The sequence below is a fragment of the Centropristis striata genome, chromosome 2 (assembly GCF_030273125.1).
Source record: "Centropristis striata isolate RG_2023a ecotype Rhode Island chromosome 2, C.striata_1.0, whole genome shotgun sequence".
Taxonomy (NCBI): Eukaryota; Metazoa; Chordata; class Actinopteri; order Perciformes; family Serranidae; genus Centropristis; species Centropristis striata.
Window position 1 is genome coordinate 29571369 of NC_081518.1, and position 17387 is coordinate 29588755.

General features: G+C 39.3%; 1 protein-coding gene across 1 annotated transcript in view; it reads right to left on the bottom strand.

Annotated features, from left to right (window-relative positions):
• LOC131983615 (nuclear receptor ROR-alpha A-like) overlaps positions 1–16023 on the bottom strand; it is a 28816-nt gene extending 12793 nt beyond the window's left edge. The window contains exons 1-5 of the mRNA XM_059348373.1: positions 15934–16023; positions 2854–2939; positions 1757–1898; positions 512–780; positions 214–415 (exon numbers count right to left, since the gene is read on the bottom strand). Coding sequence (XP_059204356.1) covers positions 214–415; positions 512–780; positions 1757–1898; positions 2854–2939; positions 15934–15961 — 727 coding nt within the window. The 5' untranslated portion in view covers positions 15962–16023. The remainder of the gene's footprint in view (positions 1–213; positions 416–511; positions 781–1756; positions 1899–2853; positions 2940–15933) is intronic.
• Positions 16024–17387: the final 1364 nt, after the last annotated feature.

Below are 17387 nucleotides of genomic sequence, written 5' to 3' on the forward strand. Positions count from 1 at the left end.
CACTTTTGCGTCTTCTGTTCAGACTGTCCTCGTGTGAACGGGGCCTAAAAGGGTATTCTGATATCCTGACATTTTGTCCAGAGTATAAAGAGTCAAACCCCAAAACCATGGGATCCTACATTTCCCAAAATGCAACTCAATAGCATCCAAATTTGCCAAATTTGATTGAGATTAGTTTAGCAGGAAAGGGTTAACGTTCTGTTTCTGTCTTACCGAGTTCAGTCATGGACACTGTGGGCGACGTGTCTCCATCACTGAAGGAGCAGTACGGGAAGAAGCCGTTCTCGGATCCGTAGTCACAAAGCGGCTCCGGTTTGATGCCGTTAATATCGAGTCCGGACTGATCCGGGGACGGCTGGATGTCCAGGTAGAACCCGCGACCTTCTCCTCTCTCCCCTCCTCCTCCAGAGTCTGCCTGTGAGGGGAAGAAAACCACATCAACAGTTGGTAATTCAGGACAGTTTATGGTGCAGATTTTGCTCAAAAACGTCTGAAAAGTAAAAAAACAGACCTTTGATGACACTGATCCTCCCTCAGGTGAGTCCTGCTCCATGTAGCCTCCCAGCTCGTCCGGCAGCTCCGTGAGTCCCGTGGAGGAGAGGCGGTATTGAGGGGACAGCGGCTCGGCCTCGCCCGGGCTCGGGCTGCCGAGGCCGGGGTGGGACAGGAGGCCGGGCCCCTGCTGCTGCTGCTGCTGCTGCTGCTGCTGGAGGCGGTGCTTCTGCACCTCAGCGTACAAACTGTCCCGCTGCTTCTTAGACATGCGACCAAACTTTACAGCTGAGAAGATAGAAAGAAAAGGTTACTATTTCATGTTGCACAGAGCCAGAAACTGCTGCTTCATGAACATCTTGCAAAATGCTGACCGGCAGATGTTTCTGCAGGTGAGTGAGTGAGTGTGTGTGTGTGTGTGTGTGTGTGTGTGTTTGTGTGTGTGTCACAATCCCAGGACTTGCCCACAGCCTATTTCATTTTTTCTTAAATTTGCCTTAATTTTTCCTTAAATGTTGCCTTAAATTTGTCTTTAATTTTTCCTTACATTTGTCTTTAATTTGTCTTTAATTTTGCCTTAATTTTGTCTTTAATTTTGCCTCAAATTTGCCTTAAATTTTGCCTCAAATATGCCTTAAATTTTGCCGTAACTAATAGAATATACATCAGAATCATTTAAACAGTAACCTTATTTGGACATTTTATTTAGTACAAACAACAAATATATATATCAATGTCTAGATATATTAAAAACTAAGATTATAATCCTATAAAAAAGCACAATCTGAACTGTAATAAACACTACAGGAGTTTTTGATGTTTGAAGTATTTCACTGTTGTGTTTTCATAACGCTTCACTGATTTCTTTAGTGACGTCTCTCTAACTTATTGGCCAACAGATGCAGATGTTCAGCTTGTTGAACAGCATTTTGTTCTCTCTGTGCTCGTGTTCAGAGACGGAGAGTGGAGCTGAAATTTCAGTCAGAAGAGAGGTTTTATTACCTAAAAAAACCTTGTTGTTCCCTGCAAGAAAACACCAAACTCAGCAGAGCAGAGAGCGGGAAGTGATGAGAGAAAGAAAGTTCAGGCTCGTTGTTGCATGAAACAGAAACACAGACAACATGTTGCACAGAGCCAGACACTGCTGCTTCGTTTGCAGGTGAACATCTTGCAAAATGCTGACCGCCAGATGTTTCTGCAGGTGAGTGTGTATGTGTGTGTGTGTGTGTGTGTGTGTGTGTGTGTGTGTGTGTGTCTGTCTCACCGTCCCGGGACATGCCCACAGCCAGACATTTCTGCAGACGGCAGTGTTGGCAGCGGTTGCGGCTCGTTCGGTCGATCAGACAGTTTTTCTGGCGAGGACACGAGTAGGCTGCGTTACTCTGCTGACTCCGCCTGAAGAAACCCTGAGAGATAAAGAAGCATTATACTAGTTATATCTGACCTAGGAAATGTGTGTTTACATTGGAAGGTCGGCAAAATGGTTATGGTAGAAAGAAACTGTGAAAACTGGCATCATCATCGAAAATTTAACTTTCCACCGGACCTTGAACGGATCATCGGTTTGCGACAGTTTCCGTTATAAAAAGTGACCGAAACTTGTGCTAAATGTTGATATTTGTGTCAGAATCTCTTTATTCTACACGTGTCATTTAAAATAAAGTGTTGCACTAACCAGATCCTGTTAAAAACATTAAATTCTGCTCCTCAGAGACATTGAGAAGACATGATTGATTCTGCTGAGACCAACATTCACGTGACAAATATTCACTGAAAATCTGTTTACACAGAGCAGAGAGGAGAGGCCAGGCTGGAAAAATGACAATACTTCAATATGTGGAAAAAACCTGCTTTTTTCGTGTTAACCAAGTTTTTATTTTTAGATATAGTCGATTGTTTAGTCAGTCAGTGACACTGTTATCAGACCTTCACTTGTCTTTTCGTTTCTTTGCTTCACTTTACCGCCTATTTTCTACGGTTTCCCAAACCACAACCTCCATGATCCAACTCCCATCGGCCTCCCTCTCTCTCTGTCTCTGTCTGTCTCTCCATCTTGTGTGTACACAGATAAATGTCCCTTGCTGCTCGTTGGCTGTGAATTGAGCCTCCAGCTGCCGGCAGCAGCTGCTGCAGCTGCTTGTTTGAGGGACGGTTATAACCAGGAGAAGGTTCTCTTTGCCAAACGGTCCAGACTGAACATCGAAACGTTTCCTCTGATTGTGTTAATGAGACTCAGACTGGCTGGACCAGCAGCAGAGGAGACAGAGAGACTCCAGCTGCTGCAGTGACATGGATATCTGGAGGGTAACATGAATATTGTGTTGGGATTTGTGTACAAATCTAAACTTAAAAACAGCTTACCTTACAGCCCTCGCAGGTGATCACCCCGTAGTGGATCCCTGAGGATTTATCTCCACAGATCTTACAGGGGATGATTTCAATCTGAGCTGCAGAGACACAGAGGAAATAAAGTGTGAGGCATGAAAACATCTGTCAGCAGCTGTAGCAGAGACATCACAGAAGAAGTTTCTGTTCTTTAGGATGTTAAGATGATGCAGTTTGATTCTGATTTAAAGACACTGAAACACAACCAAAGCAGGACACAAAACTTACAAAAACAGACTGGTCTCCCCTCCAAAAACTACAATACAGGGCGCTTATACAGGCAGCAAAATACAAATTATATTATATAGAGTTTCACCAGGAGAACCGGGTGAAAACAAAAGTAAAATACTTTTTACGTAAATTCCGTGGCTCACGTCACTTCACTGCTGGCATTGACATCATATATTTACTTTTTAAACTGTTTTAAAACACAAAACACTCATAGGAGTCTATGGGTAGTTCTGACAAACTGTATATTCTGTTGTTTAGGTTGGGGATCTGGTTGCAAAAACTGTTCCCTCCAAAACGAAGAAGACAAACTGGGCTACAGATAGAAGGAGAGATGTGGAGGGTTCAGATGTTGCTCTTTGACTTTCTGTCCTCAGAGTTATCACACAGACGAGTCAGAGTCAAATAACAAGGAGTGCTTTATCAATTTTACACAAAAAGTATCGGGGGCTGATCCACGCCTGAAAGAGGGAGACCAAAAATCATTCAGATGGTTTAAATCCAAAACAAGAGATCCATAGATGCTGTTCAACAAAGAAGCCAGATTATAGAGGTATAGTATTATAGAGTCATGACCCAACTGGAACATCTATAAACTTTAAAACTGCAAAAATTTAGTTTCTCACCCTGGAAGAAGATCCTGAAAACCTGAGGTGTTTCTCACAGATATAATACATATATTTTCAATCCTTTTAATGGCTTGTTTCAATTGTTTTTATCGTCTTCTAAATGCACATTTACTGTCTTAATATAATATTAAAATGTGGCTTTTATTTCAGCTTCTCACGCTTTTAATGTCTAACTTAATGTATTTTTCATGTAATTATTTGCCTATTATGCCTTAAATGTTGCCTTAAATTGCCTTGAATTTTGCTTTAATTTTGCCTTAAATTTGCCTTAAATTCTGCCTTAAATTTACCTTACATTTGCTTGTTTAAAATATTTCACCGTTATGTTTTAATAGATTCATCATTGATTTCTTATAAGAGAACTTATTGTCCAACAGATGCAGATGTTAAGCTTGTTGAACAGCATTTTGTTCTCTCTTTGCTTATGTTGAGAGACGGAGAGTCGAGCTGAAGTTTCATCAGACTGAATGTGAAACACACTGACTCACTGACTGACTGAGTGTATTTATACCTCAGCAGCCTGAACACACTGACAGCTCCTCTGTGTTATATTTAGCTGAGGGAAGTTATGTAACAAGTGCAGACACACAGACACACACACACACACACACACACACACACACACATCACAAACAAGACGTGTTGAAGTGTTGAGCTGCAGGGTGAAAGGAGGAGAAATCTCTTCACTCTTTTGTCTGGTTATAAATCTGCTCGTGGATCAGATTTAATGTATCGTGTTTGTCTGTTTACATGCAGACACCTTGAAAATAAACAACATAATCAACACTTGCTTATGTTGGATTTAAACCAACAACCTTTTTGAGAAACAAGAACTGGCTGGGTTTGAATATTATTTAAACTATGCACAAAAAGAAAGGACATTTGTGTTCTGTAAATTATTTCTTTGTTGTAAAAACAAATCTTATACCATTGGAAAGCCTGATTATTTCCATTTTAAATGGTGCCACATTTGTAAGGAAACATGCATGTGTGGGACAAGCAGCAGAGTTGAGTCTTTACTCAGGATGACCACAGACCACAGCGGTTAGCTCCCCGTCAGCACGAGGACAAACAGAACAAAACGTTCTTGTTTAAATTGTTTTTATCGTCTTCTGGATACACTTTTACTTTCCCTTAATATTATATTTTTATTTGGCTTTAATGCAGCTTCTTATGCTTTTAATATCTATTTAATGTGTTTCTCATGTATGTTTTTGCCTCTGTAAAGCACTTTGTGTATAATTGCCTTAAATTTTCTTGACATATGCCTTAAATTTACCCTTACATTTGCTTTACATTTTGCCTTAAATTTGCCTTAATTTTTTCTTAAATTTGCCTTAAATTTAAAAAACATCATCAACACTTGCTTATGTTGGATTTAAACCAACAACTTTTTTGAGAAACAAGAACTGGCCGGATTTGATTTGTATCGAAACAATGTACAAAAAGTGAAGACATTTGTGTTTGGTAGATTATTTCTTCGTTGTAACAATGAATCTTGGCAATGCATCTTATACGATTGGAAAGCCTGATTATTTCTCTTTTAAACCGTGCTGCCTTTGTAATGAAACATGAGCAGCAGAGTTGAGCCTGTGCTCAGGATGACCACAAACCACAGTGGTGAGCTCCCCGTCAGCACGAGGACAAACGGAACAAAACGTTCCGTTTGTCACATTTGAGGCGTTTAAAATTCAATTAGTTTTTTAAACTGACATGGAGATGATTTAAATGACATGAGAACACTCATGATAATGAGTGCATGTGTCTTTAATTACACAGAGTGAAGTCTGAAGCAGGTTCAGTTCAATGACTTCATCTGTGGAAGAAAGTGTTGAAACCTGACATCACACACACAGTTTGTATCAGTAAAACAGCTCATGATTGATCTGAACTCTAGCTCTTTCCAACATGCTCTTGCACTCCTCACTTACCGCTGGTTTGTCACAACTCTCGACTTCTGGTACCAATGTAAGTAGAACCACTTGGCTAAACCTACAATTCACCATGACATCAACTTCAACATTGACTCCCTGTGTCTTGCCCTACCAGGATGGTGATGGTCATGCTGCTTTGCACTTTACAACATCAGAAAAACTTTACCCAACTCAACATGCTACTCAACTCCTGACACAAGCTGTCATCACCTCAAGACTTGATTACTGTAATGCCCTCCTGACGGGTTTGCCAGACTGCACATTGAAACCCCTTCAGGTGATCTAGAATGGTCTACAACCAGCCAAAAAGGTCACATGTCACACCGCTACTCATCCAGCTCCACTGGCTACCTGTTGCAGCCCGCATCAAATTCAAATCTGTAATGCTCACCTACAAAGCTGTCTCCAGTACTGCACCCACCTACCTGAACACCCTGATTCAGGCATATGCTACCTCACGACTCTTTCAATGAACAGCGCCTGGCTCTGCCACCTGTTCATCCAAGGCAATCCAAACTCTTTGTGTTTGTTGTTCCCCATTGGTGGAACCACTACGAGTTCCTGCCAGAGCAGGGGCGTCCCTCTCTATCTTTAAAAACCTCCTGAAGACCCAGCTCTTCAGAGAGGACCTTCTCTCCTAGCACCACACCACAACTCTACTCCTTAAAGAATCCTCACTAGCAATTATTGCTGCACTAACGGTTCTTATCACACTTTGAATAAAAGCGTCTGCTAATAACTAAATGTAAATGTAAATGCTTCTGTCTTGGTTTATTTAACTTTCTACAGGTTACATGCATAGTGGCTTTTCAAAATAAACTCCAGCGTTCAGAGGAAACAGTTAACTTTCTGCAATAAAACCACTTGACAGGGCTTCCCGGTGGCTCATCAGTAGAGTGCATACCATTAGGGCCTAGTCCTTGCAATCCAGTGGGCCCCTGTTTGAATCTGGCTCAAAACACTTTCTTGCACGTCTTACACTCTGTCTCCCTACCACTCTACTAAAGAACAACTAAAAAAAAACCACTTGACTAATGTAAGTACAGAAAAACAAGAGTTTCTGGTGTAATTATGTTTCTAAAGTTCATAGTTATGCAGGTACCTTATATCGTCTCTGACAGATCAAATCAATTGCATCAAATCATGCAATTTGATATCAATATCTACTACATCTCTGGTATCACATCTTACGAGGTTCCAAGAATCCTGAATGAACCAGATCAAGAACCAGAGATAATTTGGTGGGAAAGACTGTTATTTTTTGGCACATCAAGACTATTTCCCAACTTCAAGATGTTTCACAAAAACTGGCCAATGTCTGTTTTCCCTGCATGGAATTTATTAAATTATGTTAATCATCTTTAATGGATGCATTTCTTTCACTCTGTCTCCCTACTACTCTACTAAAAAACAACTTTGAAAAACAAAAAAAACACTTGACTAACGTTAGGGTAAAAGAACAGAGTTAGGCTTAAAAAGAATGACTTTCACATTGGGCTACAGGACGAAGTTACACAGATCCACTCCAAATGAAAATATTGACTTTCAACCAGATCTCCAACCTAAACAACAGAACAGACCATCTATCAGCACCACCCATAGACTCCTATGAGCGTTTGGTGGCTCGTGGTAGAGAGAGGAGAGTTCTAAAATTAACACATTCGTCATTCTACAGACACACTGCAAAAAAAGAAAAGTTGGGTGAACTCAAAATTTCAAGGCAACAAACTTCGATAAAATTTTAAGTTGGACAATTAAACTAAATATTTTAAGTTTGTTTTCGAGTTTGCTCAACTCTGAATTCAGATTTATATCAACTCAACTGTAAGTTGTACTAACTTATAATTTTACATGATAATAACTTTTAATCCTTACTTCTGCTAATTTCTGCAATGTGCTGAATTGGCACGATTGTAACGCCGCTATGAAATGTGAGCTAATGTTGCGACCGCAATTTTGAGTTAGCATTGATACGCTAATAGCTACTCTTGTAGCTGTAACAAGCAGCGCGGCTAGCATCAGTTAGCCGCTAGCTTTCGTTAATCAATTTCACCGCTTTCCCGCATTTCACAACAAAGAAATAAGAGTTAGCAGAACTATTGTCCCTTGTTGTGAACCCCAACTTAAAGATATAAGTAACAACAATTCACAAACTTGTTTTTGAGCAGACAACTGGCTTCCTTTGTTGTGCTAACTTACATTATTGCCCTAAATGTCAATAGTTTATATTTCCAAGTTTTACCAACTAAAATCGCCAAAAAATACAAGATGGCTTTTTTTGCAGTACACGTACAGTTCACTGCTGTGAAAAGCTGCAGTTTCTGTTAATTTAGGTACAAAACAACTGAACTAGGTTTAGGGCAACCTTCCTGCTTAGGCTCTAAAAGACAGTTTAACCAGAAAATAAATTATATAATGTTACGTAAAAAGTTGGTTATTTTTGTCTGGACACGACCCCCATTCTCCTGGTGAAAGTCCGCCATTTGTTCGTTTGCTCTTGGTTAACTCTGGGGTTTGTTGGATCTATCTGCCTCCACTCTTTCCAGCTCTGAATGAAAGCTTCATGCTACATATATTACATAATTTACTCAAGGCGTATAATACTGCAGTGAATGGATTTACATTACAGTCTCACACACACACTGAAGGAGCCATGTACATCAGCCTCACTGCTGAACGCCAGAACAAAACGCCAGTATGTGAGAGAGATGGCCCGGCAACTCTTTATTCTATAAATTAACTTACTGTGTTTTGGCTAAACATTTAAAATAATAATATCTTATTAAAGTAAATTGAACTGAAGCTTGTTGATAAAAACAGATTTACATATTTCAGATATCAAACATTTTGGCATTAAAATAAATGTTTTATAGTCAACAACAGACGAAAACCTCATACACACACACACACACACGAATGCACACACACACACACACACACAGAAAGACATTGCATACATGCACATACACACACGCACACACACACTCACATATGTCCAGACATGCACGAACATGCATACACACAAACATATATATACACACACACATACACACACGCACAGACACACACACACACCCTCTGTGCTCAGCCTCCTCTCCTCTCTCAGTAATTAGCTCTCTGAGTGTTAATCCCGTCTGAATTCCACATTTCAACATCAAAGGCGACGTTCAACAAAGCCACCGCCTGAAATTAGACTTTCTGTGAGAGCAGCAGATATTTTTACACAAACACAAACATCTGCTTTGTGTTTGTGAGGAGTTCAGCAGCTCCCCGCCACCCTCAGCATCACCGAGGCTCCTCACAGCTCTGCTTCTCTGGACAACAAGGAAAATAAAGAAATTAATCTATAGGAGAAGCAGACAGGGAGCCTGGCTGGATGTTAACCTGCTGCACCTCACATTCTTTATTATTTTATTCTTAAGATTATTTTTGTTATTCCACATAACAGATCTACCTGATCATCACTTTAATTTCTCTCTGCTCCGGAACATGTCTAATAAAAATGGAGAGAAGAGAAACTGACAGAAAAACTGTCCAGCAGTTTCTGGTGTAACTACGGTTCTAAAGTTCATGGTTACGCAGGTGCTTTATATTGTCTCTGATCAAATCAATTGCATCAAATCATGGAATTTGCTATAAATATCTACCACATATTTACATAACATTAGTCAATACCAGTACAAGAACCGAGATCATTTGGTGGGAAAGAGGTTTATGTGAGATTGTGAGTGATATTTTTTGGCAAGTCAAGGCTATTTCCCAACTTCTAGATGACTTTTGGCCAGTGTCTGTTTTCCCTCCATGGATGTCAATGTTAAATGAGAGTCTGTTTACACAGAGCAGAGAGGAGAGGACAGGAGAGGCTGTTTACACAGAGTAGAGAGGAGAGTCCGGAAACATGACAACACTTCAATATGTACAATATGTGGAGAAAAATGATTAGTTTTTTTTTTATATTTTTACTTTATTACTTTATATATATATATATTTTTTTCTCTTAATTGTTTGTAGCTAATTTGGTAATTTTGTGCCATTTTGTAATTTGGGTGTCATTATTGGCAAGTTTACATAGTTTTTTTCTAATTCTTTTTTTTTCATTTTGTGTCTTTTTTTTTTTGCAACATTCCTGACACTTGTGGGCACTTGGAAATGTGTTTATAAATAAATACCATTTTATTAAATCTTTTCTAAAAAAAAAAATGTTTTATGGATGCATTTTGGATGTTTTTTAGGCTTGCATCTTCCATCATTACAGCATATTTACAGGCTTTAAGTCAAATTTTTCCCGCTTATCATGCATCAGTACCTGATTTAGTATCAGGGTTTTGGTCTTTGAACGTCTCAGTACAGATCAGTGCTGTTGGAGACTCAGTCTCCAAACTGACATGATGCAGTTGGTGCACACAGTCTTCAGTGATCCTCTCCTCCCTGCAGATCGAGGTCCAAACATCTCGTCTCCTCTCTGTCAGAAGAGACGCTGCCAGCCGGCTCTTTAATCTGCCCGTCCAGCTTCCACGTAATCTCACAGTGGATGTAATAACGGCAGACATATGGAGCGCCGACACGCCCGCTCAGCCCGTCAGCAGACGAAGCAACAGCTTGTTCCACAGCCACAGTTGGTGCTGTGCTGCGTCACCTCTGCAGCTCTAATCTGCAAACTGTGAGTCTGTGTACGTTCACACACACTCAACATATGGATATTGATAGAGAACGCTTCACACTGATTAACCATTCTGGACTGGAACTCATTAAGTTGTGCACTTAAGACAAATACCTCATCTTGCAACACATGATTCACATATTCTACGGCGGTAACTGACAAAGATGCTGACAAAATCAGTCGAAATTAGCTTTCAATTACCATCAAAAGCAGATATGCAAAATTCCACCATATGGCCAAAACATATGGCAGTTACATCACACATGTAGTCTCTTTTTAACCCTCTGGTATGTTTTTTTTATAAGATCACCAACAACAGTCTTCTTCTTAGAAAGAAACTGTAAAAGCAGGCATTATCGTCACAATTTAAACTTTCCGACGGTCCTTGAAGGGATCATCAGTTATGAACGTTTCTGTTATGAAAAGGCTGTTTACACAGAGCAGAGAGGAGAGGACAGGAGAGGCTGGAAACATGACAATACTTCAATATGTACAATATGTGGAGAAAACTGTTTTTTGTAATTTTGCGTCTATTTTTTGCAGCTTTTTCTGCAGCTTTTTCTGTCTTTTTTTTTTGTCATTTTACAAATTTTTTGGTGATTGTATGTCTTTTTTTGGTAATTTTATGCCTTTTTGTCATTTTGTGGGTTTTTTTTTACAACATTCGATGCACTTGTGGGCACTTGGGAAAGTCTTTATATATAAATTCAATTTTATTCTAATTTAAAAAAAAAAGAATAAACAGAGAAATTCAACTTTTTTCTGATTTCTGTCATTCTAACTGTGTTATTCTGCACTAAGACATGTTCAAGTTGTTTGATTGTGCTGATTCCATAGAGCTGCAGGACTTATAGATTTATAGAGATCTTTATAAATTGCAGTGAAATACAAGGACACAGAGAGAAGAATGTAAAAAGAGTAAAAAAAAAAGCCCTGAAACTGCTTGTTGGGGTTCAGAGAGTTAAGTCTAAAATCAACAGTCTAATGAACTGAACTGTTCTGTTGGACCATAAAAACCGAAACTTTCTGTCTGATCTGACAGAACAGACGAGGTTCTGCAGTCGGATGTTGTGTTCAGGTGTGAAATCTCTCTTTGCTGCGACTGAAACATATTCTGCATGTAAAGTAATTAAACTCAGAGCTCCAGATGAAGCGTTCTCCCCGTGGAGGCTGCAGCTGCTCGCCGTATACATGCCGCCGTATGTATAATGTGTAATTGGCGGTGTGGCGGCGCTACATGAAGCTAATGAGCTGAAGAGCTTCACGAGAGCCACCACCACAGTGTTTACTCCCAAAATGCTAAAGCTCGGGCAAAACAAATCCCTGATGGATAAATTATCTGAGAGGCAGTGTTCAGAAAAATAAAAATAAAAAGTTTCTGAGACACGGGATCAAAGAGGAGCGGAGAGGAGCAGAGAGGACGCTGTTAAGCCACCAAGCCTTTGAAATGAGTCGAGGTTATTGAGGAGATGTAAACCCTTCCTCCATCCCCCTCTCCTCCTTTTCTCCTGTTTCTCCTCTGCTCCAGCTGAACTTTATGTCTGATTTTAATGTATCTGTTGAAATTATTTTCCTGTTTTCCATTTCTGTACATAGTACATCAGCATTTAATGTTTGTGTTCCCTCTAAAGTCACACACAGAGTGCTAGTGACCCTCTGAACCCTCTCAAATTAGTTTTATTTAAAAGATAGCTAAATATATACAGTTTATCATCGAAACAAACTATAAAAACAGGCATTGACATTGAAATTTGAACTTTATGGCAGCCCTTTAACAGATGATCTATAACAAACATTTTCATTGTAGCATTATAGCGACCAAAACTTGTGTTAAATGTTGATATATGTGTCAGAATCTCTTTATTCTACACATGTAATTTAAAATAAAGCGTTTGCACTAACCAGATCCTGTATCCTAAAAACATTAAATTCTGCTCCTCAGAGACACTGTGAAGACATGATTGATTCTGCTGAGACCAACGGTCACGTGACAAATATTCACTGAAAATCTGTTTATACAGAGCAGAGAGGACAGGACAGGAGATTTTACTTCAATATGTGCAATGTGTGGACTTTTTGGTAATTTTACAGTTTTTGGTAATTTTGGGAAATGTTATGTTTTTTTTTTAAATGTTATTTTTTTTTTATTTCATGTCTTGATTTGGTATTTTTTTTATTTTGGTTATCTTATGTCTTTCTTGGTCTTTTTGTGTCTTTTTTGGTCATTTTTTACAACATTCCTGGCACTTGTGGGCACTTGGAAAGTTATCTATATATACATTCCATTTTATTATATTTAAAAAAATAATTTATCAGGGAAATTCACCTTTTTTCTGATTTTCTAACTGTGTTATCTGCACGAAGACATGTTTGAGTTGTTCTGATTGTGCTGATCCCACAGAGCTGCAGGATTAATAGATTTATAGAGATTTTATATATTGCAGTGAAACCTGAGGACACAGAGAGGAGAATGTAAAAAACAGCCCTGAAACAGTTTTCTCTTCACTGAAGCTGGTGTGTGATTGCTCTCATGGCTGTCTGGTCTCCTCCTGCTGGAGTCAGGAGGTCTGTCTGACCTCCAAGCCCCTCAGCCTCCCCTCCTCCTCTCCTCTCCACCTCCCTCTGTCTGCCTCCTGACTCTCTGCATCACCTCATCATTCAGCCGTAACATTATGAAGAAGACACGTTCAACAGCTGCACAACAAGGTAAAAGAAGTCGCCATTTCCAGCCTTTTCTGCACATGTTTCAGTGGCTATCGCTGTGTTGTCACCAGTGATGTCACCCCCCCCCCACCCCCTTCCTGCAGAGAGCAGTTAAATAATCTGCCGGCTGTTGTAATCCTGTGACATAACAGGCTGGCTAACCGCTTCCTGCAGAGCTTTCTCACAGTCTGTGACGCTGCACCAGACAGCTTTAACACACACACACACACACCTAGAAAATACAGGTTTGAATTGTCTGAATGAATGAAAAGTTTATTCCTGAAGGAGAAACATGAGACACAATTTCCTCGCCAAAATAACTGCGATTTACAATGTTCACCTGATAATCATAAAAATATGTCAGAAACTGGAACTGAACATCAAAAGAAGAGGTCAAATTAATGTTCCAGTTGGTGGAAAAACTGCAGACAGTTCACCTGAAGTTGCAGCTCTGTCCTGCTGAGACATTATCACGTTTGTGGCAATTCAACATAAATCTTACAATAGCTTTTTTTGAAATCATGATCCAAGATGACACAACCTATCGTCCCATCATGACAGCTTTATTAAAACACATTCAGTCAGTCTTATTTGACATTTTGTGTCTTTTTGGTCATTTTGTGTCTTTTTTAGTCATTGTGTGTCTTTTTAGTCATTTTGTGTCTTTTTTTAAGCAGTTTGTGTATTTTTTTAAACATTTTGTGTCTTTTTTGGTCATTTTGTATCTTTTTCATCATTTTGTGTCTTTTTAGTCATTTTGTGTCTTTCTTTTGTCTCTCATTGGTCCCCAAAACTTTCTTTATCAGACAGCATAAAGGAGAGCAGAGTCATGAGAACATTGGTGCAAAAAGAAGCTGCAGGAAAGACAGTAAAAATGTTAGAAAATTCCAAAAATGTGCTGAAAATTTCTGCAGCAATGCCCAAGAAACAATTATGAGTATTTCCAGCTCATCCTTCACGCTTCATTCAGCAGGTAGACGAGGATCTGAGGGTAGACTTTTCTGCAACATTTACCAAAGATGTTACAGATTTCTTCCATTCAAACAAAAACTTTGAAGTTCCAGCTGTCTGAGAGTCTTGAGGCTGGTTACGTGGAGGTAATGTGATGCAAAAATCTTCAGATGATGAAGAAGTGGTAAATAAACTGATGTGATCAGCAAAGAAACGTCAGATAGCAGCCGAGATATCAGGACATTAAAGAAAACACACAACAAGCTGCAAAACCAACAAACCAGAAACACACTCCATTGATCTCAGGTTCATTCAGACAACACAGCAACTAACATGAATATTATCAACACAGATGAGACAAATAACTAATAAACAACAAGCACCAGAAAGAGGTTTGAATCTGTTTCATTCTGAATATGATCAGAATATTTGAGAAAACCAACATCCTGTCTGAGCTTCTCCTGCTTAGAGAGAAGAGGCTGTTCTCTGGGTCGGCCAGCAGAGGGCGCTGCAACAGCACTTTATCACTAAAACACTTTATAATGTGACACACTGACCACCTCAAAAAAAAAATGTCACATCTCCTGGAGGACACAAGTCTGCAGCCTGTCAGCGTCTCTGAGGATCAGAGGGACAGAGGACGGACAAGAGACACATTCACCACCAGGAACACAGCACACCCCCGACTTTCTGGCTCCATCCCCCAAAACCCTGATCCAGAACCCCTCAGAGACTCCCTGAGCAGCTGGACCTCCAGAGCCAGAGGTTCAGAGCCAGGACAGGAGGGTCAGAAACCATCATCCAGAGTCATTTCTGGCCCTGAGCCTGATATGTTGTTGCTATGACAATGAAGTTTATCTGCCAATTTTTTCGCCACAGGTGTTTAAAACAAACACACATTTCCAAAATCTCTTTTAATTCTTTATACATTTTCTGTTAAAACTTTTATTTTGTCATTTTGTGTCTTTTTTAGTCATTTTGTGTATTTCTATAGTCATTTTGTGTATTTCTTGTTATTTTGTGTCTTATTTTAGTCTTTTTGTGTGTTTTTGTCGTCAGTTTATGGTTTTTGGTGATTCTTTAGTCATTTTGGGTCTCCTTTTTGGTCATTTGGTCTCTTTTTTGGGTAATGTGTCTTTTTTAGTCTTTTGTCTTTTTTGGGTAATTTTGTGTCTTTTTTGGTAATTGTGTGTATTTTCTGTCATTCTTTAGTCTTTTTGTGTATTTTTTATTAACTGTGTTTTTTTTTGTCAATTTGTGTCTTTTTTAGTCATTTGGTGTCTTTTTAAAATCATTTTGTGTCTTTTTTAAGTCATTTTGTGTCTTTTTTAATCAATTTTGTTTCTTTTTTGTCATTGTGTCTTTTTTAAAGTCATTTTGTGTCTTTTTTGGTAATTTTGTGTCTTTTTTAAGTCATTGTGTGTCTTTCTGGTTGTTTTAAATGACAAAATAAATATCAAACGTCCCCATATTTTATCCTGACCACCAGCTCTCACTGTATCTACTCAAACTGTCACATTTCATTCCCCTCACACAGATTTATAACCACATCATCATCACCATCATCATCCTCATCATAATGCATGTTTCAGCAGCTCTCAGATCACATTCCTGTACAGTCAGTTCATCTGACTGACAGCTCCAGGAATAGAGTCTCTACACACCAAGTGAGAGAGTCGAGTTTCCTCCTGCACAGTAAACACAACAACACAAACACATGCAGCTCCTCAGCAAACACATACATACACACACACACACACACACACACACACACACACACACACACACACACACACACACGTCTCTGTGTGCAGCTCAGAAACAAAGTTTGAGTCGAGAATAAAATCATGAAGATAATTTTAACATCAAAGTCTGTCTCAAGCTTCAGAGTGGATCATTACACATACAGACACAAACATTATAATATTAAGAGAGAGTTATTGTAACTCACCTTTCATGGCAGAAATCACAAAATACATATTTATAATCCGGACTCATGGAGGAGCAGAGTGTGTGTGAGAGAGAGAGAGTGTGTGTGTGTGTGTGTGTATCTCGCTCAGCTCTGTCATCATCTGCTGCTCGCTGCACCACATGAGGATCCATGTGACTGTGACGTCATCAGCCCGCCCTCCCCTGATTGACACGGCTGTCAGCCAATCAAGAGAGAGGGGAGGTCACAGTCATGTAAATTAACCAGAATATATCCATATGTTTTTATTTTTTAAGATTTATAAACTCCTTGATATGACACTTCCATTTAATTATTGCATGAATTTCAATTGTCAGATTTTTATTTGTTTTAGAGTTTTTTAAAGTAATAATCTCAAAGATTTTCACATAAATGTGTGTTGAGTCGAGGGATGGAACATGCCTAGTGGAGCATCTGTAACAACGATCGATGATGATCAATTAAGTGATTAATAGTTAATGCTCCTGTATGTATAAAAACATGCAAACATATATGGGCAAAACAACAGTTACATAACATAACAAGTAACAAAACAAAAAACAGGAAACTAAACTGAGAAAGGGGGGGGGGGGGGGTTTACTTTGGTTTTTGGTTGGATTTCATGTCTTTAGTATGTTTTGGGTGTTTTAGTGTTTTGGAGTCATTTTGTGTCTTTTTTTTTTGGTAATTTTAATAATAATAATAATAATAATAATAATACATTTTATTTATGGGCCTTTCACGTCACACTGCAAGGTCACCTTACAAACACAGCAAAAAACATTAGATAAAAACAAGAACACAATCAGCTACATAAAAACAAACAACTACATAAAAACAACAAACAGAACAGAAATGAGGATGGTAAGGTCAAACAGAAAAGGCTAATCTAAACAAGTGAGTTTTGAGCTGTGATTTGAAGGTGGAGAGAGAGGTAATGTCACGGATGGTTTGTGGGAGAGAGTTCCAGAGACGGGGGGCTGCCTGGCTAAAAGCTCTGGACCCCATTGTAGAGAAGCGGACAGGAGGAGTAGTGAGGAGCATGGAGGAGGAGGAGCGGAGGGTCCTGGAGGGTGTGTAGGTGTGAAGGAGATCATAAAGGTACGAAGGTGCGAGGTGATGAAGAGCTTTGAAAGTGAGAAATAGTATCTTGTAATCGATGCTGTATTTTTACAGGTAGACAGTGCAGTTGTTAAATGACATGTGCGATATGATTTATGGAGGGGGTTCTGGTGATGATCCGGGCGGCTAAGTTCTGGACAAGTTGGAGTTTATGGAGAAGCTTGAGAGGTAGACCAGAAAGGAGGGAATTGCAGAAGTCTATATGGGAGGTAATCAGGGCATTTACAAGGATGGCGGTAGTGTTAGGTGTAAGAGACAGATGGAGACGGTTGGTGTTGCACAGGTGGAAATAGGCTGATCAGGTGATATTGTTGATATGAGATTCAAATTAAAGA